The 26,557-nt window shown below is 47.6% G+C and overlaps 1 protein-coding gene across 1 annotated transcript in view; it reads right to left on the reverse strand.

Moving 5' to 3' along the window:
* Positions 1-640: 640 nt before the first annotated feature.
* Positions 641-26,557, reverse strand: part of SETD1B (SET domain containing 1B, histone lysine methyltransferase) — a 43,947-nt gene continuing 18,030 nt past the window's right edge. The window contains exons 7-18 of the mRNA XM_077787253.2: positions 14,161-14,931; positions 11,429-11,599; positions 10,446-10,533; positions 9,451-9,668; positions 9,082-9,211; positions 7,927-8,391; positions 4,591-6,147; positions 3,159-3,325; positions 2,782-2,913; positions 2,559-2,678; positions 2,067-2,204; positions 641-1,371 (exon numbers count right to left, since the gene is read on the reverse strand). Of these exons, the coding sequence (XP_077643379.2) occupies positions 1,198-1,371; positions 2,067-2,204; positions 2,559-2,678; positions 2,782-2,913; positions 3,159-3,325; positions 4,591-6,147; positions 7,927-8,391; positions 9,082-9,211; positions 9,451-9,668; positions 10,446-10,533; positions 11,429-11,599; positions 14,161-14,931 (4,131 nt within the window). The 3' untranslated portion in view covers positions 641-1,197. The remainder of the gene's footprint in view (positions 1,372-2,066; positions 2,205-2,558; positions 2,679-2,781; positions 2,914-3,158; positions 3,326-4,590; positions 6,148-7,926; positions 8,392-9,081; positions 9,212-9,450; positions 9,669-10,445; positions 10,534-11,428; positions 11,600-14,160; positions 14,932-26,557) is intronic.

The following is a 26,557-nucleotide window of genomic DNA, read 5'->3' on the forward strand; positions in this document are numbered from 1 at the left end:
CATCTCCCACATCCAAGGACAGAGCAAATACTCCATGTAAAACACTGGAAGGGCAGGGAAATGCAGATGAAAGTGAGAAAAAATGAATACAAGTCACACATCAGCCTGTTTCCCATCCACAGGAAGAAAGTCCTGCTACAAACGTGGGCTGTAGTCTTTGCTTGCAAGGAGGGCAGGATTTCTACAGCATCAACAGGGGCTGAGCTGTTAATCTCAGCCTCTTCTGCAAGCAAGACAAGGAGTCTCCAAGGAACGGGCAGCCCCAAAGGCCACACAATGTCTCAGCTGCACAGCTGACTCCACTTCTTCCTAGTGACTGAAGTATCCAAGGGTTTCTCACGTGCAGCTGCCGAGGTTTTGATCCTCCATGGACCAGCATGGCATGGAAAATGAGAGGGGAGCCCAAGGAGGGGAGCTGAGGTCTGGCTGACCTGACTCTGCCCGGGGTCTGGCTGAGGGGCCTTGTTCAGGCTCATCCCTAAGGAAAAGGCAGGACAGCTCAGCTCTAGTCTCACTGTGGACACATCTCCACACACACACAGCCCCAAGCACACGCACACTCACTCACACACCCTCAAGCCTCTGGCTTGCTCTGTAACATCACCCTTACATTTATTTACAGCTTACTCTGAGAAATCTGTGCAATTTCAGCCAATCAAGCTCCCAACAAACCCTATATGGCATTTTCAGTCTCTGCTTCACATTTAAACGTTGAATGTCTTTTTCAACCAACGAAAACTGATGAGAAAAAGGTAGCAGCATTTATGAAACAATGAAGGCTTATAAGAACAATTAAAAAAAAAAAAAAGGTACCATTATCCCATTATGGAGCATTACTTCAGGGACTGAACAGAGAAGCTAGTGTTTGGATAGACCATGCCACAAAAGGTAGCCACCTTTTTGTGTGCGTGTTGGATCTGAAAAGGAAAAAGCACCTGAAACATGAACAGTCCTCGTAAGCGTGTGCGCTTTTTGCTTTCACTCATGATCCTGGCAGAAGTGCGAAACTTGCTTGGTTTTCTTCTCTTTTTCCTCTTTTTTTTTTTTTTTTTGGTAAGTATTTTTTTGCTTTTAAATTTTTTTTCTTCCTTTTTTCTGTAGGTTTTTTTTTCCTCTTTTTTTGGCAAAGTGCAACCACACCTGGTTACCACAGTTTTGACATGGCCGAAGGTGCAAGTGTGACGAGAAACCTTGAGCTCAGTTCAGGGTTCCCCTGCAGTTCTCAGAGCCACAGAGACACGGGATTTTTACATCCTCAATTGGAAACTTGTAGTCGTAGGTAATTTCCTCGTTCACATTGATGTGCTGCTTGGAGTAGATAACGATCTTCTTTTGAGACTCCACCGTGATCACTTTAGCATAACAATTTGGCTGCAAGGGTGACAGAACAGGTGATGATAGATTCCAGAGTGCCATGGCTTCCCTGCCTCCACACAATTATTTCAAGAAAAATAAAACAGGGCAGTCCTTTCCCGAGACAACCCCAGCCACGCTTCCAGAGCCTGGACTTAGGGCAAGCCTAGGCAGGGAGGCATGAAGCCAGAAAACACAGCAGCCCCCCTTGTGCTTCTCCAAAATATCCACATTCTGGTCATTTGTGGAGCAAAAGAGCCTGGATGATGCTCCAGCAATTTTGTCACAGGTTAAGAGAAGCTCAATGCTTAATTTGCCCAGGCAGGCAAGTCTGAGTGCAGACTGCAGCACAGAGCAGAGGGGGAAACAGCAGGGATTATTTTCCCATGCAGACACTAGAAGGTCCCACAGCTGACATTTGTTATGTTTTAAGGAAATATTTGTTAGATTTGCTTGCTCAGTGTCCATCAGGGTCCCCTGAGACAGCCAGAAGGGCTCTTGAGAGCACTCAGTCTCCCTGCATGTTTCACTCCTCTGGTCTCTCCAACCTCTTTGCACTACTTTAGACCCTGCTCTGATCTGCTGTGGCTCATTAACATTTAATCACAGCCCTGCGACCCCCTGCCACTCCTGAGCACCCCAATCAGGGCTGGCTGGGCCTCCCCAGGTTTGTCAGCGTGCCAGGTGACAATGACAGAGGACACCGTACTCACATTGCAGCTGTGATTGATAAACCTGGCGAAGTTCCCGCATTTGGTGGCATCGATGATGGTGTCGTGGTCCACTCTGAACATGTAACTGCTGCCGATGCCCTCGTCCTCGTATCGCTTCTCACGCATGTCAGCAATGACCTGAGAAACCCCAGGCAGGCTCAGGCCACGCTGCACACCTGACCTGTGAGCAGCCACCTCACCTCCACACGGCTCCCCTGAGCTCTGCTTGTGCCAGGCAGTGGGGGTTTATACGATCCCCACCACCCCAAGAGAGCACACGCCTAACTGGACACGCAGAAGTTCAGGATGGGCTTCTTAAGGAGGATTCTCCTGAGTGCTCAGTTTCCATGGATTGTCGGAATTCCCACCCTTGTACGTCCAAACCATGCCAACCTCTGTCCAGCCCACAGAGTTGACGCCTCCACCCCTCGCTGTCATACTCAAGGCCTTCTTCCAGGGCTGGTTTTTGCTCAGATTTCACCCAGAGCTTACCTGCCTGATGTTCTGACCCACGTACTCGATCACCATCTCATCAGCTGCAATGGGCTCCATAGCAAAAAGGCCCCAGTCATGAATGTGGCTCTTGCAGAATTTTAGTTTTTTCTTCCGGAACTGCATGAAGAAAACACCCCAAAACCCCAACCCTGAATTAGCCACGGCACAGAATGGGAAAGGATGTCTGTGGGTCCAGAATCTGCAGCAGGGGGTGATCTACCTTGAGCTGGTTGAACTTGAGCAGGTCACTGTCACAGCTACCAGTGAAGGAGGAGAGGAGCCTGCGTTGCTCTGATCGCCTCTCGGAACCAGCCCGGGTGGAAGCGTGAGGTTGGGCAGGGATGCTCATACCCTGAGAGGACAAATGGGTGATCAAAGCTGACCCAACACCCTGCAGGCTCCCTGTGAGCAGCCCCTTGTGCTCACAGATCACCACAGAACACCCACATCAAACATTAGCACTCCCCACACCAGCCCAGGACAATCAAGGAGACACAACAGCTTCCTCTCCCTCTTTGCCAAAAGGCAGGAAGCACCTACTGTGTGTGACAGTGTCACACCAAATCCCATTCACACCTGCCACTCTGGATTCCTCACCTGTGTGTCAGCTGGAGGCTCCTCTGCAAAAGCTCGGCTATTGTTGAGGTATTTGAGTTTGTCCTTCTTATCAATTTTGTAATAGCCTTCGCTTCGTGCACAGCCCGTCACGTGCTCCCGCATCCCGTCATCCCGCTTCTTCTTCTTGGGGGTAGAAAAGCTGGTAGGTGGCAAGAAGTTAAGGAGAAACACAGCCAGAGGTGGATATCAGACTAAACTTGCTACAATTGCATGGAGCTAATACCAGGAGCCTGGAAAACTAGAAAGGTTTTGTGGGGTTGCAATAAATAACAATACTACCAAAATGCTGCTCCCATCAGCCTTGGGAAATCAGCTCCCTCAGACACACATCACAAACCTTCAGGTCTGAAGGCACCTTCAGGGCTTTGGCTCCTGGAAGGACAGTGGAGCTGTACTGCTGCCAGCTCACCCCACAAACACAGCCACAAAGGCTGCAACAATCGAGACTGACCCAAAAATGCTTCCTGTGATGTAAAACATCCTTGACACCAGAGCACCGAAGCAGAGGGACCATAAAAACCAAGAGGTGGTGGGCTCAAAACCAGAGTGCTGAGGGTTGGCTGCAAAGCAGGTGAGCCTGCAGGTACTTTCACACTTGTCACACGATGAACTCAAGGTGATTTTGAAGTGGCTTAAAAAGTGAGCATAATTTTGCTGTTGCAATATAATCCTTAACAGGAGGGAAAGAGATTTATTTTCACTATGGGTTTTGTTAGTTATCACTGACTGTTTTGGGTGGTTTGGGTTTTTTTGGTTTTGCTTTCCTGTCTTGCAGGAAGCAAGGGATGAAGATATCTGAATTTCACACAATCTCTAGCAACACACAAGGTGGTATGTTTATCTTCTTCAACACATAAACCTGTACATCCTTCCTAAAAAAAAGTACTGGAGAGTTCTGAGGTTTTTAGAGCAGTCTTTTAGACTCTGCTCTGGATAACACTACTGGTGGCTGCACACACAGAGCCCTGATGTGCCATTTAGAAAGCACTGATTTTATCAGTATTTCAACCTCAAAGCAAGTTAAAGCTGCTAGAACCACTAACTCATTGTTTTGGGCACAGATGGCGAGATTATTTTTACAGCAAGTTTCAGCTCCAAATGAAAGCTCTGTATGTGCAGACTAGGAATTCCACAGGAAAGCTGGAAAAAAAGTCTGGTTACATGCAGCCAGAAAGTTCTCTAGGAAGGAAACCTCCCCAAAAGAGGTGCCTACAGACTGTCCCTGCACTTCCAGACTGAACATGCAGCAAGAACAGCCACTTCTGCAGTATTTTTGTATTGCAGCTTCAGAGAATGAAATAGTCTAAAATGCCCTGCTCATCCAAGCAACCTCTATTCCTGTAAGCAACTGCTTCTCCCACCAACTTCTCGTGCATCTCACACGTGCTGCCAACACAGTGAGAAAGGATATAAGGATGGAAAACCCACAGGGTGTCATTGAGCCAGTCCATACCATTGTCCTGCTGTAACAAGCGGTCGTATGTGATACACATGAATTTGATATCCTCCTCGTCTATGCCCCCGTTCCAGATGTCATACAGAATGGTCATCTCCTCAAACTCGGAGCGCGGCCTGAACTGCGGCCGGGGCGGGGAGTACTCGGGGGAAGGGATCGCTGGCAGCTCCTCAGATGTCTTCTTCTGCCTCCGCCACTGCCGCTTAGGTTTTGCGTGAGCTTCTTCTTCCTTGAAGTCTTCATTCCACTGGTTCTCCAGTTCCTTGAATGGCAGTTTCTCTGCAACGGTCTCAGCTGCTATTTTCTCGTGGAACCCGTCATTCCTGAAGTCCAGGGTGACAGCTTCAGGGTCTTTCAGTCCATAGTAGGCATCAGGATGTCCACTCAACAGCTCTTTGCCCACAGCACCTTCCACCAAGGCCACTGGCATGGGAGGAGGTTCTATGGTTTTGCCTGAGTACACATCCAGCGAGAGGACAGAAGGTGGGGACCGCCTCGGCCGACCCGGCCTCCTTTTGGGAAGAACAGAAGGTGGTGGTGGGGGAGGAAGAATAGAAGCCCCAGGGGGTACTTCTGGGGAGAGCAAAACAGGTTTTACTTCTGCCTTGCATTCCTCGATGGGCATTCTTCCATCTCCATGCATGCACGGCAGGGCTGCTACAGGTATTGGCTCATCAGGTGGCAAACCCATGTCCATGTGGAAATCAGCTTGCGGGGGGCTGGCAAAGGGGATAGGGGAAGGAACACTGTTCATGCTGATCGTAAGGGAAGCACCAAGAGGCTCTTTAAAGGTTTTCTCTTCGAGCTCTTCCTCTGACTGTTTCTTGCCAGGCAGAAGGCAAGGAATGGTAGCACCAGCCTCTGGGAAAGTAGGCGTGAAATTGAAATCTCTCCCAGGAGTCCGAGGAATGCCACTATTAATGCCAGGAGATTGGGATGGGTAGGAAAAGGGGCTCCCTGGAACTTGAGGGGAACTGAGGGTCAAGCTGCTTCCTGTAAGGGGAGCATCACTTCCTGGCGTGGCTGGAACAGTGTCCGTGCTCTGCGACTTTGCGAGGGGGTGTGAAGACTTGGCCAAAATGTCCCGCCCGGGAGTCCTAGGAATCTCCTCTTCCACGGATGTTTTGGTCACCATTAATTGTTCAGGGAACTTTTCTGGAGGGACTAAAGATTCTTCTTTGCCAGGAGTTGATGGCAAGGGAAGCATGGAGGATGGCACCTTGTGGGCTGGCAGCAGGAGAGTCTCAGTCTCCGAGTGGATCATCACCTCCCGCCCAGGCGTGCGGGGCAGCCGCTCGTCCTCCTCCGCTGCCGACGGCGGCTTGGCTTTAACTCGGGCCTCCAAGCTGCTCTCCTCAGACTGGCCAAAGAAGCTGCTTTTGCTGGGCAGAGGTTCTCCAAAGACTGCCCCTGGAGCAGAGATACAGAAAGCTGCCTCCTCATCTTGAGATTCGGGCTTTGGACATTCCTGTACTTCTGGCTCCAGCATGGAAGTGGGTTCAGACTCTTCCTCTGAAAGGGGAACAGAGAGGAGAATCAGGAGCTTTGCCTCCACTTAGTTACTTGCCACTTGCCAGTAAAGACATGTTTAAGATGCCACAATTAAAGAACAGCTCAATTCCACTGGGAGGCTTTAAAACTCCAGTGCTTTACATTTTGGAGGCACAGAGTGTAGAGTAATTAGACACTACCACACACTTTCCTAATGGACCATAAAAAACCCACACTATTAATTTGAGGATTAACTACGACACAGACCAGAACGAAGGTTTCTCTGCTTTCAAAAGCCCTGACAACCTTTTGTACAAACATTAAAGGAATGAGCGGCTTGTGGGGTGAGGACCTGGGAGGAGAGCTGTCAGAGCCCAGAGCTGTCACCTTTTCTAGTGTGAGAACTAAACTAATTGCAGGCCAAGGAGCACCCTCTGCTCTCCAAGGAGGGAATGGTGAAGGGAACAGCAGAACACTCCTGAAACACACATGAAGGAAATGGGAAGCCCTTGTAATGGATGAGGAGACACTCAGATGATATCAATGAGGCAATTTATATGCTGCTCTCCCTGCAGCAGCCTCATTTGTCTGGAGTTTATTTACCCACTTAGGGCCAAGTCCAAAAGGAATCAACGGTAAATCTTGTTAGGCAGCTCAAAATAACGTTCTCAAGTGGGAGAACGAAAAGAGGTGAAAATGCCTGGAGAGTTGGAAGGGAGGAATTCCTTGATTGTGCTGAACAAACCAGGGCTGCTGGAGGAGGGTCTGAGCCTTGCAACACCTGTATGTCAGAGCTGGGCTGCTCAAGAACAATGCTGCAGTTTGAGTTTGTTCCCACAGCTTACCTGGAAAGCTCCTCACACATGTCAAGTTGTTCAAGTGCAGGTGTCTCCAAATTTATGTTCTTTCAGCACACTGACCTGTTCTAGAAAGGATTCATGCAAAACCAGTTCTTTGCCCTGCCCAGTTTAACATTTCACCTTTGTGACTTCCAGATTTTGCAGCAGCCAAGGAGTGACAGCCTGTGCAGAGACTGGATTCCCAACTCTCCAAGTGGCAAAACACTTCCCAGCCCTCAGAGAGCAGTGCTGCCCAAGGCTCCACAGCTGCCCCCACTAGATGTGCCCTCCCTGTTGGCTCCAATTTTAACTTTTAGATTTCTCCCAGTTGCCAAATTACTCAAGCTTTATCTCACTCCTGTTCTAGTAAAAGTTTTCCAATTTCATTGGGTTAAGTACAACTCTGTATTGATTGAAGACAATTTCCTTCTTCCAGAAAACTAGTGAGTATCAATCATTTAAAAGGAGTAGGTGACAAAATCACCTACAAATAATATTAGGAACCATACATAACTCTGAGACTCCACTCACCTTCCTCATGCAGCTTCCCTGTCACACACTGCTTTGATATTAAAACAAAAAAGAGCTAGTAGTGACATTCCTGTTCTGTTTTAGCAGCCATGGCTTTTCTATCTTGAGTTTCAGCCACCACACCACCCGATCAGTCACCCTCAGATGATGACAACTGCTCAGTTCCTGTAGGACTCCAACTAAACTGGCCCAGGATAAGATTCTGGATACAGTAACCACAGTATTTTTAGTAGCAGATGGCTCACATAAAGCTCCTTACTAGGAAGGAAAGTTCAGCACAGACCTCTTTCCCTGTACAGATAATCCCTAGCCTAGAGCCAAGGCTGGAAGAAGAAAGAGAACAAGGGAAATACAAACCCATATATGTTGGATACTGGGAGAAAATTTACTTGGAAACAAAACTCCAAAGCACATGGAAGGGCATACCAACCTGGCCTACAGATGGGAGAGAGTGCAAGCTTTGTCTCCTGGTCTCTTTCCATAACCAAATGTTTCAGAGTTTCAGCAGCAACAGAAGCTCCCAGGACTTGGCCACACTCATTTTCCCCTGCCTTGATTTCTTCATTGCCTTCATCTTTCACTGCCAAAGCTGGCTCGGCAAGTCCCAAGCCTGTTGCATCCATGTAGTCATCCACAGGATACAGGTCCAAAATAGTCTCCCTCTCATCATCAGGAAGCTCATGACTAGCAGGTTCATGCTCTGGTTCAGCAACCATGGCTTCTCTGCCTTGATCTTCAGCCACCTCTTCCTCCTCTTCTTCTTCCTCATCTTCATCATCATCATCATCCTCCTCATCTTCATCATCCGAGTCTGAACTTGACTCGAATTCAGAGGAGTCCTCACTCTCATCAGATGATTCAGCTTCAGCCTTGGAAGACGAGGGACTTGCTACATCTGCAGGAACAAACTGCCATTAGTTCTGCTTTCTGGCTTTATTAAACAATCAGGGCAGATATCCCTTCCACTGGAAAACTGTGGAAACAGCATCACCAGCAGCATGTGGGTTTGAAGGAGTGCTCTCCCAACTTACTTATTTTTGCAGAGATTTATAAATCCAGTCCCTGGCTGCACACAACAATCACCATACAACATGTGAGTAGTAGTGTTGCCTGGCACCTTCCCACCTGGGTCTCTTGGTGCATTAAATCTTTTAGTAAGATTTTCTCCTGCCTTTACACATGGCCTTAAAAAGTGGAAACTAACACCTTGCAGAGCAGGAACTGATTGATAGGACAGAGTTATTAGCAGCCAAATTACCCTTTTCAGAAATCTGGCCCCTTCTCCCACACAGCAACTCCTGTTTCACAAAACAAGGACGCATTTAGCTGGGCTTGAGAGCAGTGCCCCTGTGGCTGGGTTGGGCTGAGATCAGCTAGGGACTGGGGGGCTCTAAAGGGACCCACTGACTGAGGGATCATGGAAACCTCACAGGTATTCACTAAAAATATCTCTCTGCATTACGTTGTGTAAAACTGCCCACCAGTGAAAGGAGGTGCACAAGTAACAAAATCAGCTCACAAAGGCAGAAGGGAGACCACAGCTGACCCAAAGGTGACACTTGCTGCTTCCACTGCAGTTCCTTACCCTCCTCGGAGTCCTGCTCCTCCTCTTTGTCACTTGTGTCTATGCCTGTCTCCTCCTCATCATCTTCATCCTCGTCTTCGTCATCATCTTCATCCTCATCATCTTCATCCTCCTCATCCTCCTCTTCCTCCTTTGCAAGAAAGCATTGCCAAAAATGAACAGTGCCTGAGCCTGTGACCTGGCTGTCAGTGCAGTAACCACCAGGGACTCTCAGGGAGGCTGAGGAGGGAGTGACCTGACAGAGGCTCTGTAAGGACAGACCCCACCAGGAGCACTCATCTCCTAGAAAAGGGAACTTTGGCATTTGGCACTACCCGGCCCCCTTTTAATGACAGACAGCACTGAAACTGCAGCCACACACTGACATACCTTGCCAGGTGCTGCTTTCACCAAGCCTCCATCTTCTTCCTGCTCCTCTTCCTTCTCTGAGGAGGACTCTTCCTCTTTCCCTGATGTCTCATCTCCCTCCTCTCCCTCGCTGTCGAGCTCCAATGGCCTTGCTGGTCGCCGTCGCAGCCCCACTGCCTCTGCATCCTTCTTTGACAGGTCAGATGTTGTGTCAGAAGCATCCCTGTCCCTCTCCGACTCTGAGGAGAAAAAGCAACAGAAATTACCATCAAATACCTTGGAAAGAACAGAAAGAGTTAATTACATAAGGGAAACTTCTTCTTTGAGAAGATCAAAGTTAGAAGCAATGTGCCCATGTGGTGTGAGGGTCCCCAGGCTTACAGGGACTTGCTGATGTCACAGTGAACAGTGCTGATGGCAAAATGTGGGTGGCCAAAGCTGCTCCCTAGGCAGACACATGGCATGAATGAGGTCAGGACAGGTAACCTGAATTTAATGCTTTTTTATTTCGTTTTTTGGCTTCAAAACCACTTGTTCATCTGAATCGACTTCCACATGAAACCATGTGCAAAACAAAGGGTATTCAAAGCTTTGTCTCCTCTTTACTCTTCCTTGGTAATAGGAAATAAGATATTTTCAAACAGATTTTTCTGGCAAAAAACTTTGCTTTCTTTCCCAAATCAAATGCAGAGCAAACTGTTAAGTGCTTCCTCCTACCACATCCCAGTGAGCTGTGAGCACACCCCAAAGAGCCCATGAACCCATCTGAGCTCCTTCTGCTGGGGCCCAGCACAGCTAAAATAGCTTATGAGTTATTCTTAAAATGTGAATTTCAGATAATTGAACCCAGAGGGGCCATGTCCCAGCTGATCAGAGCTCTGTGAGAAGCAGGGTTTGGCTCAGATCCTTGACTCTGTGCTTAACTGTAAGTGAGCACACTGCTGTGAAGTTTAAAGGATTCAGCTTGGTGGGGTTTGCATCTGCTCCTAGGTTTCAAACAAATGCACTTTGCAAACCTTCATCTTCATCATCCACAGATGTAGAAGGCCGGATTCTCTTCTGATCTCCCGCTGAGGCAGCTTCAGGTGGCTCCTTTCTTTTCACCTGAACAAAAGACACAATTAGCATTTCTGAAAGTTTAGAAGCAGCAGAAATCATCTTCTTAAGCAAATTGCCACTTCTTTACTTTGCCATGGTCACAGCAGAAACTAAGGGCCACTTCCCAGCTCTTGATCTCTTTATTTGCTTGCAAACAGAATTTCACTCTGAATGAAACTCTACCCCTTCAATTTGCATGAAAACACCCTGGGTACCAGCATGGTGCATGTCATCACCAGGTACTTTGAGGATGACAGAAAAAACTCTTGACAAATCCGTGTGTCTGAGATTGTAGTAGAACAGAAAGAGAGCCTAAGCTCATGGCATCTTAAAGAACCTCAAAGCAAGTTTTACTCTAAATAAAGACTGGAGAATCTCCCATCCCAAAGCTACTTGCACCTTCTGTGCATTCAAAAATCCTAATTTCAGGGAAGCCCTCTACACTCCCCTACCCAAAACTTCTTTTAAGATACTTCTAATTTTTTATGTAAATGGTTTTCAAAATGGATACCCTGTGCTTCTGAGGAGATATAGGTTAAGCAAACTTCAGGTGAGACTCAGCTGCCAAACTATCAGGGATTCCAACCAGAACAGCAACTGTGTAAACCATGCATGTATTTTTATGATCATGCTGCAATGCTGTGTCCTAAACACAGGCAAATGTCCCCTTCCCCCTGCAGAGCAGGGAGATCCTCTAGAGACAATTCACACAAGAGGAGGATGAAAAGCTGAGAGAGAAGAGGGTCCTTGCTCTGGTCCTGGGGGGTCAGAAGCAACCCCCTGAGTGAATACTGAGTGGGGTGAACAGCCTGAGGGCTCTGGGGCACAAGCCTAGCAAGGCCTGTCCTCCTAAGGCTCCTCTGGGGATGTCAGCACAGGGAATAGAGTTTTTTGTTCTCACCTTGAAGGATGGCAGCCGGATGGCCCCTCGTAAGCCAATGCCCAGGCCGATGGCCTCGTAGCCCAGCCCTTCTCCTTTGTTCCAGTTCTCCAGGAGACAAGAGGCCATCCGATCCTTCGGCTTTGGCTTCTCCTCCAGCTCTCCTCCAGACTTCACTGGAGTGAGAGACGCCTGCAACACAGAAGGCACATTTGAGAGGGGAAGTTTCTTGGGAAGGACACAAAGACTGGAACCCATTCAGACAGTCAAGGTTTGGGAAATATCACTGCCCTGCCCAGGCATCAGGTTTTTTAAGGGCATCTGAAGGTGCCCCACACCTGAAAGGAACTAGAGCTGCATAGAATAATGCAAATAATTTGAGTATGCTTTAGGCAAGTCAGCCCAGCAATGTGTTATCTACCTTCCTTTGCTAACCCACGTAACTGAAAGCAACTCCAGACCTTCCAGTTGGGAACACCTTCCTTTTGTTGAGTGTAAGGCCAAATATAGTGCATCAAAAATCACACACATCCCCGTGTTTCCTTAGCAACCATAGCCCCAGTCCACAAAACCTGTCAGAAGGCTCCAGTCCTGGGAACAAGAACATCAAAATATTTAGGTGAAACACCAAAGGGTCTACAGAATAGACACACAGCCTCAATAAATTCTTCTTCACCATAGGTGAGGTGTGAAGGAAGAGCAGGAATTCAGACCTCTGCAGCTGTGGAGAGGTGGATAAGCCTTGATGTGAATGTCATACATGGCACGTCATGCTCTGCCCAAGCCAGGGGCACTGGAGGTGACAGTCACCTGCACAACACCCCAAACAGCTTCTCCTGCACACCCTAACAGAGCTCACGTGCTGCAGTGGGCTGTAATCACCAAAGAGGCAGCACAAGCTCAGCTCTCCTGCTAATTAGGGACAAAACTAATGGGAATATCAAACAGAGAATCCAAGCAGCAGCACTCTGTGGCCAGGATGCCTGGTTATTCCTGGCACTCTGCTTAATGCATCTTTACTCAGGCTTTCAAACCTAAACCCACCACTAGATCTGGGAACAAAGAAAAGCTTTCCTCTAGCTCAGGCAGAAAAGGTCCATGGGATCTGCTGCACTCCCCAGAAATGTGCTCCTTTCACAGCTTTCACCCCATACATTTCCCACCCTGCCTGACCCAGGATACCGGATGTTATCCTTGAGCCTTCCCACCCTTTACCTAGGGCATGATGCCTCTTGGAAGTCAACCAGCTGCCAGAGCTGGAATCAATCAATCAATCAATCAATCAGCTGCCTTTGATGGAATACAGCAGCCATAATCACTGTGATGGCAGAGCACATGGGGAACTGACCTCCAGCTGCCACCAAGGAGCCCAGTAACCCCCTCCTCACACTCACACAGACATAAACAGTGGGAAGGTACAGTTTAAGCTGAATATTCACATTTTGTTTTCTGCAAAAGCAGGCAACTTGTGCCTGAGAAGGAATCCTGACCCTCCACAATGCCAGGGGTGCCCAGTTCTGGCAGAAAGCTCTGAAATCTATGAGGTTTTTCTGCATGCAACAGTAACACATGCCCTGGGGCAGAAATGGTTCTGGCATCTCTGTTCCTGGACAGAAAGCACATGTGGTTTTCCATGCAGCAATTTGGTATTTTCAATTACACTGCTCACATCCAACATAACCTGTGGCAAGGACTGTGGCAAGCTGCTGTGGTACAGTCAGCTTCCCTTCCCAACACGGCTTTTTATAAAGCCCAGGTAAGGGCAGAACACCCCAAATCCAGCCCTAACTTGGGATGTAAGAGAGCCTGAAGATCTGTCTCAACTTGCTTCTGCTTCTTCACCACAGATGTCTGGTTTAAAACAATTTCTTGAGTGTATCAGTTGCTGGTTTTGCAACTATTTGCTGGATCTATTTCCTTCATTGCCCTGGAAACTCACAGGCCTCCTCCAGGACTGTCAGCACATGCTTGCTGGCAGAAGAAAAGCTCTAAGCATTAGTCAGGAGGAGAGGGATGGGGTTTCTGCTGCACGTCACGTCAGCCAGCTCTAAGCCACAGCAAATTACACTGTCACAAAACAGCTGTTAAGCAGCAGCATTACCCACCCCTCTAGAAAGCTAAGGAGCTCTCCCAGGCACCAGAGTTAACACACAACTGGTTTACAAAAACAGGTGGCAAGGATACTGCTCTGAAAACTAACATCTGAAACAGACCTACCTGCAGGTTGTGGTTTGTTTTGTTATTTTTACAGTAATTCACTGCAATGGTAATTTTGAGGCTTGCATTAACCTTTCTGTAGTGTTAGGTTTTTTGGGTAGTGACAAATTCACCACACATTAGATCACAGAGCTGTTTGCTGGCTGAGGTACACTTCAAATTGAGTGAGAAAAGGATCAGAGGATTCATGCAAAACTGTTTTCTCAACTAATCCCTGGAACTCTTGGTGTATTTGGCCAGTGTTCAGCTTTTGAGTTAATTGCTGCTTTGTACATGCACTGGGGAGGGGGCAGAACTGGAAATACCCACAAATCTCATTGCACAAAGTGGGGAACACAAGACAGAGGCTTGGTGATTTCAAACACTCCTCTCGCATCTGACCTTAGTTTTTCGGAGCTAAACTTCAGCTTCCTCTTGTACATGAAAATTTAGGGGTTTGGGTTTTTTAAAGTCAGCTCCAGACCCCCGCTGACCCCACACACTGGCCACAAGCACTAAGAACAGCTCTCCCCAGGACCCAGCATGTGAAAACCCACTTTTGCCAGACGTTCCTTCTTGTCCCACCAGTCATCAAACGCCCGGAACGCCACCACTTCGACCATCTTGCGATTCAGGTCCCTTTTCATGATGGCCTTTAGTTCCTTCACTATGACCAGGAGAACTCCATCCACCGTGGCTTTGTGGGGATCTTCCTTCTTCGGCTCATAGCCCGGGGGTGGAACCGAGGGGTCAAACTTGGGCAGAGGTGGCCACTGCTGCCCGCGGGCGAGAGCGGCTCCCATCGAGAACGGGCGGTAGGGAGGGAGATTCACAAACTGCATCCGGCCCGTCATGAAAGGTGGGTACTGGTACGTGTTCTGTGCCTGCATCATGCGGCTCAGCATCTGAGTTTGCATCTGGAAGGACATGGGCATGCCACCCCACTGGTTGCCCAGGACACTGATCATATCCACCTGCATGACCGGGAACATGCCGGGGTGGAACGGGGGCAGCGGGGGCAGGATGTGAGGCGGAGGGACCCCGGGCGGGGCGGGCAGCGGCGGCGGGGGCACGGTGACGGCCGGGTGGGTGGGCGGCGGCGGCGGGGGCAGCGGCGGGGGCATCGGGAAGCCCGGCTGTGGAGGAGGCGGAGGAGGAAGAGGAGGGAATCCCGGCGGTGGCAGCGGGGGGATGGACGGGGCCATCACGGCCGTGTTGCTGACGGAGGAGTTCACCACAATGGTTTTGGCACATTCCGCGCTGGTGATGGGCGCAGGGTTGGTCTCGTCGTCAGAGATTTCCATGTCCTCCCCTGAGGAATGCTGACCCTGCCACAAAAGAGAGAGAAAAGGTGACGAGCACATTCTCTTTACATTAAATACCACAGCGCTGGGCAGCTTCAAACAAAAGCTAAGTTTAACACACATTTTAATTGGGAACGGAGAAAAGCAAGCGATGGTCTGAAAAGACAGGGCCCACTGTGCAGCTGGTGCCTATTGAAGCTTTTCTCTTCCGTGTCAGACCTCGGGAATCAGAGAGGTAAAAGCTTTCTAAAAGAGCATCAGCACCAACTGAACAAAACCCTCAGCTTCTATGGAGCAGGAGGAATTGCTCTCAGGCTTGGTGAAATACGTCCTTCACTGCAAGATACATTATCTCTTATTTGTATCTAGCATTCCTAGGTACATTACACCATGAGGTTTTATTCCTTAGGTTTTCCATGCACAAATAATTATCCTGGTTTTTAATTAATCTCTGGCTCATTTGCTGTCAACTCCTAACCTCTAATTCTGGAAAGACAATACCTTCACATGATTGCTGCTACTAAAAGTTGTCTTAACTATACCACAGCAATTCACATGGGAAAAAAGAACCCCAAATCTGGTCAAATTGCTTTTAAACATCAAAGTCATAAATGCTGAGATTCAAAGACATAGCCTATGTTGTGTTTTTGGACAAAATGAATACTTTACTAGCCGCAAGAAATACAGACTTGTAGAAAATACTGAAACTATGTCCTACCTCTGCTACCAATGGGATGGAAACCAGATTTAAACAGTGGGTGCCAGCTTGCTCTGAACTCTCAGAGCTGCCTGACTAGGTTTTGTAAAAAGAAAAATTTCAGGAACTACCTCCATCCTCAACAGCACATGGTCACACCTGCACACTGTGTCCTACAGGCACTTCAGTCCTCAAGGTGTCTCCAGCACCAAGGATCCACATGCATGACTGTTACATCCCTGATATGAAATACTGTACCAAATACTGCTGGAAGACATATCCACACGGTGACAGTTTATCTAGGAAACATGAATGGGGCTGATCTCTGACTGGAGTGATGACAGCAGACAGGACAGGTCCCTGTCTCACGTTGCTGATGTCAGTGTTCCCCAGCCCAGGGCACAGCAGGGATGCTCCTCCTGACCAGATCACCATCAAGTGACTCTCTCTATCACAGTCCTGGCAATAGTTTTGGAGCCTTCTGGCTGTTATCAGCCAAATTTGACTGTAGATCTCAAAGATATTTATTGTTTGCTCCATATTTCATGCCAGCACTGGGTGCCTCTTCTGTCTGCTCTCCTAACAGTCTCCCCAGTGTGAAAGGAAAGAGCAGTATCAGACACTGGAGAACCTGGAAGTTCTGGGAAGAGCTGCTGAGGAGCAGACTTTGTTGGCAATTTTCACATTGAAGCCGCCACGATTTGATTCTTAACCTGTGAATTTCTTACTGGCGTATGCAAACAAAAGCAGGAGCAGCTGAGTTGACTCTGCTACAAACTGTCACTGTGTGAAACTGAGCAACCACAAGTATCCAAATCACTCCAAATGTTTCCCGTTTTTATCAAAGGTCATCTCTGCTACAGCAGCTACCACCAGAGAGCAGGCTGAGCACGACGCTTACAACAGCAGCTGTGCAAATCCTCCAGTCCTGGCACCTCCCCTTGCCCTGGCTTCCCCGCATTCCTCCGCTGCAGCACGAACTCGGCGCCTCCCGCAGCGCCTGGGTCACCCCCAAAAAGCCACTCACAGTTTTAGTACCCAAAATGCCCATCAAGGAATGGTGATTCACCTGGCAAGCCCTGAGCAAGGGCTACTGACCCCTGGTAATGGTGATGGAGGGGGGACATCCCTGTAGTCAGAGTCACTTTAATGCGTCTGTGCGTGCAGAGAGAACTCTGAGGGCTGTTTTGTAAACCTTAAAATGAACAGCTATAACAGAAGCAGAGGTGATAAGCCATTGCACCAAGTCCTTTCAAAGCCCAGTTGTATCATGCCCTTGAGCTGCCCACATCTGGCTCACACTTCTCAGTGGGATTCACACCCTGCGTCCTCTCCCCAGCTGCTCTATTGCGGTCACGTCCCACGCCGAGGATGCCGGGGAATAAAAGGACATTCTGCAGTTTCAACCACTGCAGCTCCAGTGAAAGGAGCAGAGGAAGAGCGAAAAGGACGACTGTGGCAGGTGTAAACAGGATTTCTGTGCAACAGACCCCGGTTTTCAGTACGTGAACACAAAAGGCCCTGTTAAAAGCACTGGCTTCAATTGCAAATGCTGGATGATGCTAAAGGTTGGCGCAGGATAGAAAGCCAGGAGTGTTCAGGCTACCAAAGACAGACAAAATCAGCTTCAAGTTCACATTCATCTCATCTGATGGGATATGGAGAAAAGTCACCTCATGAGGCCTCAGGGGAGACCAGCACTGAGCAGTGTCAAGCCACAAATTCCCCCCAGTCCCTCCTGCAGGACCTTGCACCCTCCCAGAGCCCTCCCAAGCTCCCATCCTGGAGCACCAGCAGCCCCCAGCCTGTCCCAGTCAGTCCTGCCACACAAGATTTGTGTGTTCCTGTCCACCCAGAGCCCATTGCCATCCACACCGGCCTCTCATCAGCCTCAGTACCAATGATTGGAGTCCTGCCTGATAAATGAGGCTGGTTTTCCCTCTTGAAGGAAACATCACATAGAAAAAGCCAGTCCTGAAATTGCAGAGAGGTGGCAGGACTAGCAGGATTCCATGCTTTAGGGCACAGAGCTTCCTTCATCCACATCTGCATTAATTTTTACTTAAGCTGAAATGAGAATTGCTAAAGCAATAACCAGTGTTTGAAAGATTGAAAGACCTTTTTTTTTTCACTTCTGGTGCTCAGATGAGTCTATAGGAAGCAACAACAGATTCCCTGCTTCCTACAATGTTGGGCTTCAACTCACCTCCACTTGCACAGTGCACACAGTCTGTGCTCCAATTTTATCCCAGGCAAGACAGATAGGAAGAGAGAAGGAGATTAAATGGCAGGGAGAAAAGGATCAGAAAAGGCACAGGGGGTAGGGGGAAAATAATCACAAGGTTAGGAAAGAGGTCAAACCAAAAGATCATCTACAAGGAACTCTTTAAAGAAAGTTAAGAGTAACGAATATTTAAAGCGGATGACTTTCCTGTAACTGCTCATATCTAAGGGGGAAAGATGTAGGCACCAAGTGAAAGAGATCAAGGTACAGATAGAAAAAGCAAGGGGAGACATAGAAAGATCTTCTGTTATTTGAATTTCTTTTCATTCACCTGTCTGAACCTGGATTTACTATGGTTGCTACCAAATACCTCTCAGGGTAGAGCTGAAAAGCACCTGTGCTGTCCTCTCAAAGAAACTGCCTTGTAGCTGGCCTCCCTCTTTGCTCTCACAAACAGAAAAAAGTGAGCTGATAGATGACATACATACTGCTATGAAAATGTCACGGCCATCACTGTCAATAAGGCCCAGAGTTCACCTGTCTGTTTCTGAGGTCATCTGGTACAATGCCACCAAAAAACCTCTCTTCAGCCCACTGAGAGAAATGCCATTTCCAGCTAAATTAATTTGTGCTGCCAACTTTACTTTGGATTAATTAAATTAAGAGTTAGCAAAACAGGTATTTAATTATACGCATGACACATTTTTCCAAAGGTTCTTTAATGATGCAAATTTGTTGGGAGAGATTCATGTCAGCGTAACTGGTTATAAATGGCCTCATTCACTGTTCACCCAAAATGTTAATTGCCACCTTTAACACCAGCAGAGTGTGCAGAGACTCTTAAGTTAAGTGAGGGAACATCCTGGGATGCCACTCCATCAGCTGGAACAGTGACAGGGTAGAGCCACTGGCTACAGGGTATTGATCCCACCTCAGAGCCATACCCAGCATTTTGCAAGCAAATGTTAATACCTCCAGAGATAAGAAACTACATCCTAATATTTGCATGCAGACCTGGCAGCTTCCAGATGTGAGGAGGCTGTTCCATCCCCTGACCCAGGGAGCACTGACACCGTGGTAGTGATTGGGACCTTCACTCTACACACTGTTCAGTACCTTTCTTACAGGCAGAGAAACTTCCATTTCCTTCTAAAAGGCCATCTGATAAAAGAATTCACTCAGAATTTCAGAACACATTTTGAACACCATCAGCTTACAGCTAATTTCACTTGAACATTCTGCTGGGTACCAAGTTACTTGTATTTAAGGTAGGGAACTATACCACTGAACATAGCAACTACTTTGGCATTACCTGCCTGAGCTCTGGAGCATCAAAATAATGAAATGCAGGATCGATGGCATTCAGCACAGTACAAGGGCATTAGCCTTCATGTTTTTCAATAAAGCTAGAACTTCAAAGAAGAAGGGACTCCTGGACAAAAAAGTTTTCATAACCTGGTTAAACAGTCATCACTTGGTTCTGGATTAGAGTTGAAAAAAAGGGTTGAAAAAAAATTCACAAGTGATTATCTCACACTTCATCCTTACAAAAAAGCAGAGAAAGAAAAGCCTTCAGAGGTGATGAGGAGAGGCCAACTGACTGAAGAGGGTCATACACCAAGTCACTAATAGAGTCAAGAACAGACTCCAGGGTCCCTCTGACCTCCTATACCCCAACTCCAGCTCCCTCCCCACACTGGGCTCACACCAGGCTCCTCACTGCCTGTGCTCTGTGTTTGACAAGGGAAACAGCCATGATCCCTGGGTGAAACCAGCTCCAGTTCTCTAACACACAAGTCTCTTACCAGACTGCTTCAGCAGAGCACCTTAAAGAGAACGAGACATTTCAAACCTGACACATTTCTTATGCCACCATCCAGAAAAAAATGAAGCCTGAGGTCACCAACCAGACACCTGAAACTCCTCTTCCAAGAAAGCTTCACTGAAAAACTCCTTTCAAGTTTGGCCCAGAGAAACCCACCATTCACTCTGCTAACAGTGTAAATACCAAATACCTCTTGTAGCCCAAAATTTGCAAACCCAGTGAGGGCTCCAGAGAGTATTGCTTTGTTCATTTTTAATCTTTTATCTTGCAGATTCCCCATTCTAGGCAAAGCACACGAGGAGGAGTCGTGGCTCTGAACTGCTCTCTTGTCTTGCTGGGAGACCAGGATGACATGGCAGAGGGACCTTGCTGAGCATTCACACCTCACCGTGTCAGGCGTGAACAAGACAGACTCACTCGGCACCTCATTTACAACACACACAAGTATTTTTACTTTGCTAACCATAATTACAGCCCTGCCTCGGGAAGAACATGCTCAAGGGTGGTGCTTTGCTGGCAGACACGGAGTACAGGAGGGCAGAGGCACTGCAGGTGGTTTGCCAACAGTCCAGCAGCAAAAACACAGAGCAAACTGCTGCCTGCACCTTGCTGGGTCACATTTCCAACCTGGTCAGGTCACTGTGCTGTCCCGGGTGGCTCGTGGTGGCCAGCCCACCACCACTGCAGCCTGCACTGAAGCTGGAATCAAGTTGCTGCCTCCTCCCCGTGGGTTAGTCAGATCTTTCAACCTCCTCTGGGCAGCTGGGAGAGCTCCTGTCCTCCTGCTGCAGTCAGAGCCCACAAGGGCAACCACAGCAGCTTCTGATTGAAACAACTTTCTGGTGTTTGCACGATAATAAAATGCCCAGCTCAGTAATTGGCAAATGGAAATACTTACATATTACAAATCAGTGATTATAAAATATCTCCAGCAACATGTGATTCTATCTCTACAAAAGAAGACTACAAGGTTTTTAAATAGTTATACAGCACTTCATAAAAAAGGCTGCAAACACACAAATCAGGGTGATGGACTCAATGCCATGTCCCACAAAAAGGGCACCAAAAAGGCCCTAACAGAACAGGGATTTCTCACAGAAGGACAGACACTCCTTGGATGTTTTGGTTTCTCTAGTACCAACTGCCAAAGTACCTCTCACTACCTGAAAAGGAGAATTAAAGCTCTTTATGATGACAATATCCCACCTAACACACACACTGTGTTGGCTCAGGTTTGCTTTTGGTCTGGTACCTCTTGCAGCACTTCTTTGGCACAGGCAATGCTCCCCACACCTACAGGGCTGTCCAACAAGTAAAACAAGTGACAATAATATCCAAGTGCTCATTGTAAACAAACAGCAATGCAAACACCAGCTCAATTTATGCCACTTACTTTCCTTCATAAGGCCAAGAGGGAACTTTGAGCTGATATCCCAAACCACAGAAGGCTAGAGGGAGAATTCCCTGGAAGATCCTGCTGGTCCCAGAAGAGGGGGACAGGGATGAGCAAACCTCATGTGCTTGCTTGTGTCTCACAACATGCTCCATCAGGTGCTGGTCCCTAATTAGACCATCCTGCACATGGGGAGACACAAGTGGGGATTTGGAAAGATGCAGGGAAGGATGAGAATGACAGCTCAACTGGGTAGGGCAGGAAGGGCTTTTGAGAAGAAGGCACATGGGGCTAATGCTTACAAAGGGAAAAGGTCTCCTCACTCACTTCCAGTATTTCCTGACACCAGGAACAGAAGAAATCTGACTTATGTTTTAAGGACAGCAGGAGAGCTGGACATCTGCCCAACAGTCCATGCCATCATCAGAAAATCTAGTGAATCAAGATGACAAAACAAGCTAAAATGACTCCTGTAGGGTGGACAGCACTGCCAAAGAGCAATCCACCCTCATGCAAATCCACACCACACTTCCTGCAGGCCTTCACATGCACTGAGCAGCTGAAATGGGGCTTGACACTTCAAGGCCCTGTTTCAGACTCCAGAGGGGATTATCCTGTCTCCCTGCAGGAGAGTGGAATAACATCAACATCTCCACGGAAAAGAACTTAGCAGTAGCTTAAATCAGTATTTCCCAAAGCAAAGCTCCTGATGTGACATAGGGCATGAAATGGTCCACACAAATCCCCACCAAAAATAGGAGAAAATTAATGCAGTGATTGAACAGGAGAGGTTCAAGCTGTTTTTACTTGACTGTACATAGGATCTCCAGTGGCTGTAGGAAATGATGCATGGATTCTTCCTTCCAGAAGTTGAAACAGAACCTGGAGTAAGAAACACCCACCTAGGCAGCTGCTAGGCATTTCCACAAGGCTAAGAACTTCTTTCATTCAGCAAGTGGTGCAGGGAAGGACAGACAAGTCTGGGTGAAGCAAGAAGAAAGAAATGGGAAGCCTGTGTGGTACAGTCTGAGGTAAACAGATCTTGACTGATCCAGAAAAAAGGCAACTTGAGGAATGTGATCCCAAGGGGAGAACACTCAATCATCATTCAATACTTCCAAAAGTCCATTCTCTTGGCAAGACAGCACCACAGTCCAATTTTCAATGTGAATTTCAAGAGCCCACTGCAAGAGCTTCCTAGGACAGAAATCCTCAGAGCCAGGAATTAAGCCAGTGGGGAAAAACTGCCAGATCTGCCTCAGCAGAAATCCTGAAGAGATGAACTAGCAAAGAGAGCTAGGTTGAGGGGGTTGCTCTATTTGTTAGTAAGTTAGTAAGCCATCCACAAAGAGGATGGCTTAATTCAGGTCTTTCTCCCTCCCAAGAGGAGGAGGCTCCAAACTGCAAACCTCATGGCATATGATGTAGTTACACTGCTCCTGTCAGCAAGATCATTGAAGAAGGGATATTTGGAGCAGCCAGACATTACCTCTGGGTTTTCCACGCTCTAGAGACTCTCTGGTGTCTGCAGGGAGAGGCCAACATAACATCCCTGGGGTCCACATTCAGCAACGCTGACACTGGAGACTTCCAGACACCCAGACTGCACAGATCTGAGCAGAGACCGACACGAGCACCCAACTGGGCAGGTCACAAAATGCAGTGGGAGTGTGAGATGGGGAGTCCCTGGCCCCCAGCCCAGCCCAGGGAGGCTGGGGCAGGCTGTGAGTGCCCCCATGCAAGGCTGGCTCACACAGTTGCCCCTCCTGCATTATGAGGACAAATCTGAAGTGGCAGGGCGAATGTGTGCCAATTCAGGGCCAGCGTCATGTGGCCACAGTGTTTTTCATCACATATGAACACCCTAAAATTGGATTTACCATCTCATGGAACCATGGCCTTTTCCCTCAAGTCTTAAGTAGATCTTATTAAGGGGGGAAAAAAGGGGTTTCTTTGTGGGGGGAGGAGGAGGTAGGGAAAAGGAAGGAGGAAAAGAGAGGGGTGTTAACACTGGGAAGCCATGTAACAAGGCAGGTTCTTTCCACAGCAATGGTTGTTCTGGTTTCCCTATTTTAGATGGGGGGAAGGGATAGCTGAAGAGCTATTTGCAATCTAACTTCAAAGGCTTTAGTGGCTGGGAAGCTAAGTCATGCATAAAAGGATGGTAGAGTGGCAAGAAAATACCCCCTACAGATAAATTAGTCAGGGAATGTTCTCTGCTTTTCCCAAAGACTTTCATACAGCCTGACTGGCTTTAGCCAGGTAAAGCCCTTTTCAGACACCAGGTTCAGTGATGCAGAGTTCTGGGAACTAACCAGCCAAATCCAACAGAAGAACTGAACAGTCTCTCTGAAAAACAGAAAGGCACTGGGTACAGATGCAATGGGCTCCTCTGTCATTTTCTGGCACCTCAGCTATTATTTTGTCCTAAGGTCTATCCACATAAAAAAGATGCAGAGCTCGAGGCAGCATCCCCTTCTCTAAAGATGCAAAGAAAAGCAAGGAAGAAGAAATCACACTGTACACAGAGAGCTCATTTCCCAAATGAGCCAAACACTGTCTTGCTCTTCACACTGGTGTGCAGAAACGCACACACATTTCTAAAGAAGGTACTTTGCAAACAAAGATAAAGGGAACTGGCAACATAAGATCAGAGTCCATCTATAAGTAAAAAAAAAAAAAAAAAAAAAAAAAAAAAAAAGCCACCCTGCAATAACTGCATGAGCAGAGTACACAGATCTCTCACAGTTCAGTGCCAGGCAGGAGTTCACATGCCAACCCCTGACCTCACCCTCATACTTAAACCTTAGGTCAAATGGAACCATGAATTCAGATCTTGCTACCAAGAGGGTGATAAGAAAGGAGATAGGCATGGAAAACAGTCTAGCTCACCAGCTGATAGCAGCATGTTGAAGAATAGGTTGTACACATGCTGTATTTAAACAATTCTAATCAGCACAACTAGGCCAGTTTGATACTCTTCCCCTTTTACAGAGTACTACTGTACCCTTGAGTATCTGAAATCACGTGGCTGTCACAGTTATGGCAGCATTTTCAATGTCCTGTTCAGTGCTATCTACATTTCAGTGTGAGTACCAGCACTGGTTTAGTTTGTGAGACCTGGATGTCCCCAGCACAAAACCTGTGCAACACTGAGTCGCCTCAGAAGGGAGGGCAGAAATGAAGGAATTTTGGGTCTTGAAGGAGAATGGGCAAAAGAAAGATTATTCATCAGTCTCATCACTTAAGGATCTCCTGCTCACTCCCACCTGCCCTCCATACTGCTCTCCTTCCAGCAGCTCTGCTCTAGCCCAGCACCACCACCAATTTGAAAAGAAATATGCATGAAAGAGGAAACACTGTTAATAAGGTCTTTAGGACCTTGTTATCATCCTAACTGCAGTCCTGGTGGCTGCGTGGTATGGTTTCAAAGAAGGAAACCTGTGGCTTTCTGTTCTGGAGACAGTCACCACCATCACCCCAGACAGAAAACAGGACATCTGCTGCATTTCTGAATTCCCAGAAAAATTGCTGTAGAGAAGATGGTTCAGACAGCCCACATGATCTTGACTGACAAAAGGCATTTACCCACTTTGGACACAGCCCCCACTGGAGGTGGCACAAATGCTCTGGGTCTGCTGGGACACAGCCTGGAGTGGCCCCAGGGAATGGGAGGCTCAGGAGACACAAACCCTCCCTGGCTGGGAGTCCTTCACAGGAGTGACCACAAGTCATGAGTGGCACCCTAATGAGCTTAGCAGCTCCTCATTTTCTGAGCATTACAACACAAACCTAACAAGTCCTTCCCAGCAAAGCAGTAGATGCATTAAAACCCAACTAGACCACAGGAGATGCTTCACTCTGGGGAGCCTATTTCCAGCAGTTGAGTAGATGTTCTTCCCTAAAAGTAAGGGTAAGGCCAGCAAGAAACTGTTCCTCTTTGGTAACATTTCTCTTCTCTCTGGACGCAGCTTGAATTTTTCACTGCTTAATTTCCAGCTTAGATTTTTATTCACTTGCTGTACTCAGATTTAACTAAGTGCACGCAGTTAGAGAGGACAGAATCAGGCTCATCAATTGAGGAATCTAACCTATTAATTAAAACAATAACAATATTCTTCTAAGACAAAGAGCAAGAAATACCTCCAAGTTATCCTTTTTCAAAACTTGCTCAATGAGGGAAATGCAACTTTTTCCCCCTATCACTCCCTTTGGGTGATAAAACCATAATCCTTGTGGCTGCCAGCTGCTGACTGATCCCTTAACAAAAATAATCTCTGTGCAGGACATAACATTTCTCATGGCCTTCAAGAAGACACCAAACTTTTACTATCAAACTAACCCCACCTTATGCAAAATAAATTGTAAAAAATGCAAGTGTTCTAAAGCACCAGAGTGGAAATACCCCCCAGCTGGGCTGCATTCCCAGTGCCATTTGTGCAGGCATAAAATATGCAAAAAAGAGAGGAGAGGTAAAGTGTGCCGATTTCCCCACCTGTCCCCTAATTAGCAGGCAGGAGGTCTAAACAAACACACGAAAACACTTTTCACCTAGAACAAAACTCAGCTGTGCACTGCCCTGTCACAGGATACTGCACAGGCTCAGGAGTGCAGATGGGTTGAATAATGAATTAGATGTTTGTGGAAGACAGGTCCAGCAGCAGCTACTGAGCTGAGCATTGCTAATCTGCTGGTCAGGGGGGACCCAGGGGAGCTGCTGAGAGGCTGCTGCAAGGCACCCACTGCAGACCCAAAGGAAATAACCCCAACAACACAGACAGCCAAGGAAAGTAGAGATGTGCCTTTTCCTTGCTTACTCATGAGTTAGTCTGAAGTCTCTCCTGCTCTCTCTTGCAGCAGAGCTGTAATCAAGCTCTTCCACAGGTGACTGCTCAAGTGGAAGGGCAGCATGTCCACGGCAGAGCCTTTCAGGAGCCAGCACCAGGTGATCCATGTTCTGCTCCTCAGACCCACCACTCCAGCTCTCAGGCTCTCCTAGGCTTCCCCATGCTGGTAACACTTCCTTTACTCACTTCTTTACTACCTGCTTTAAAGAGCTTTGCTAAAATGCTTGAGATGAGTGAAGCCCTGCAGAAGCTCACAGCAGCACAGCATCACTACAGCCCATTCTTGAGCAGACAGCTAAACCCCTCTCCATCATACAGCTCTTTATTGGTATTTTTAAAGCAGCATTCCTATTAAACTAGTTCATTAGCTTGAAGCTATAGATGAAGTCTTAAAAGCCAGGTTACTTATTTAAAGAGTTACGTGAAACAGTTGTGAGAAAGGCACAAAAGCAGGCAAACACAGCTCTGTGCCCATGCATTCCATGCCCCGTTCACAGATCCAGGTGGGCATGGGCATCTTTTTATTTTTTAAGCAGTTCTGCAGGAGCAGCTGCTGTGGTGGTTTGCAGCTCATTGTTTATTACTTAGCACAGTTTGACCTCAGCACCTTTTGAAGCACCAGAGCTGCACAGTGGTCATTATAACACCAAACCACCATCAATAC

The sequence above is a fragment of the Lonchura striata genome, chromosome 15, assembly GCF_050655825.1.
Source record: "Lonchura striata isolate lonStrDom1 chromosome 15, ASM5065582v1, whole genome shotgun sequence".
Taxonomy (NCBI): domain Eukaryota; kingdom Metazoa; phylum Chordata; class Aves; order Passeriformes; family Estrildidae; genus Lonchura; species Lonchura striata.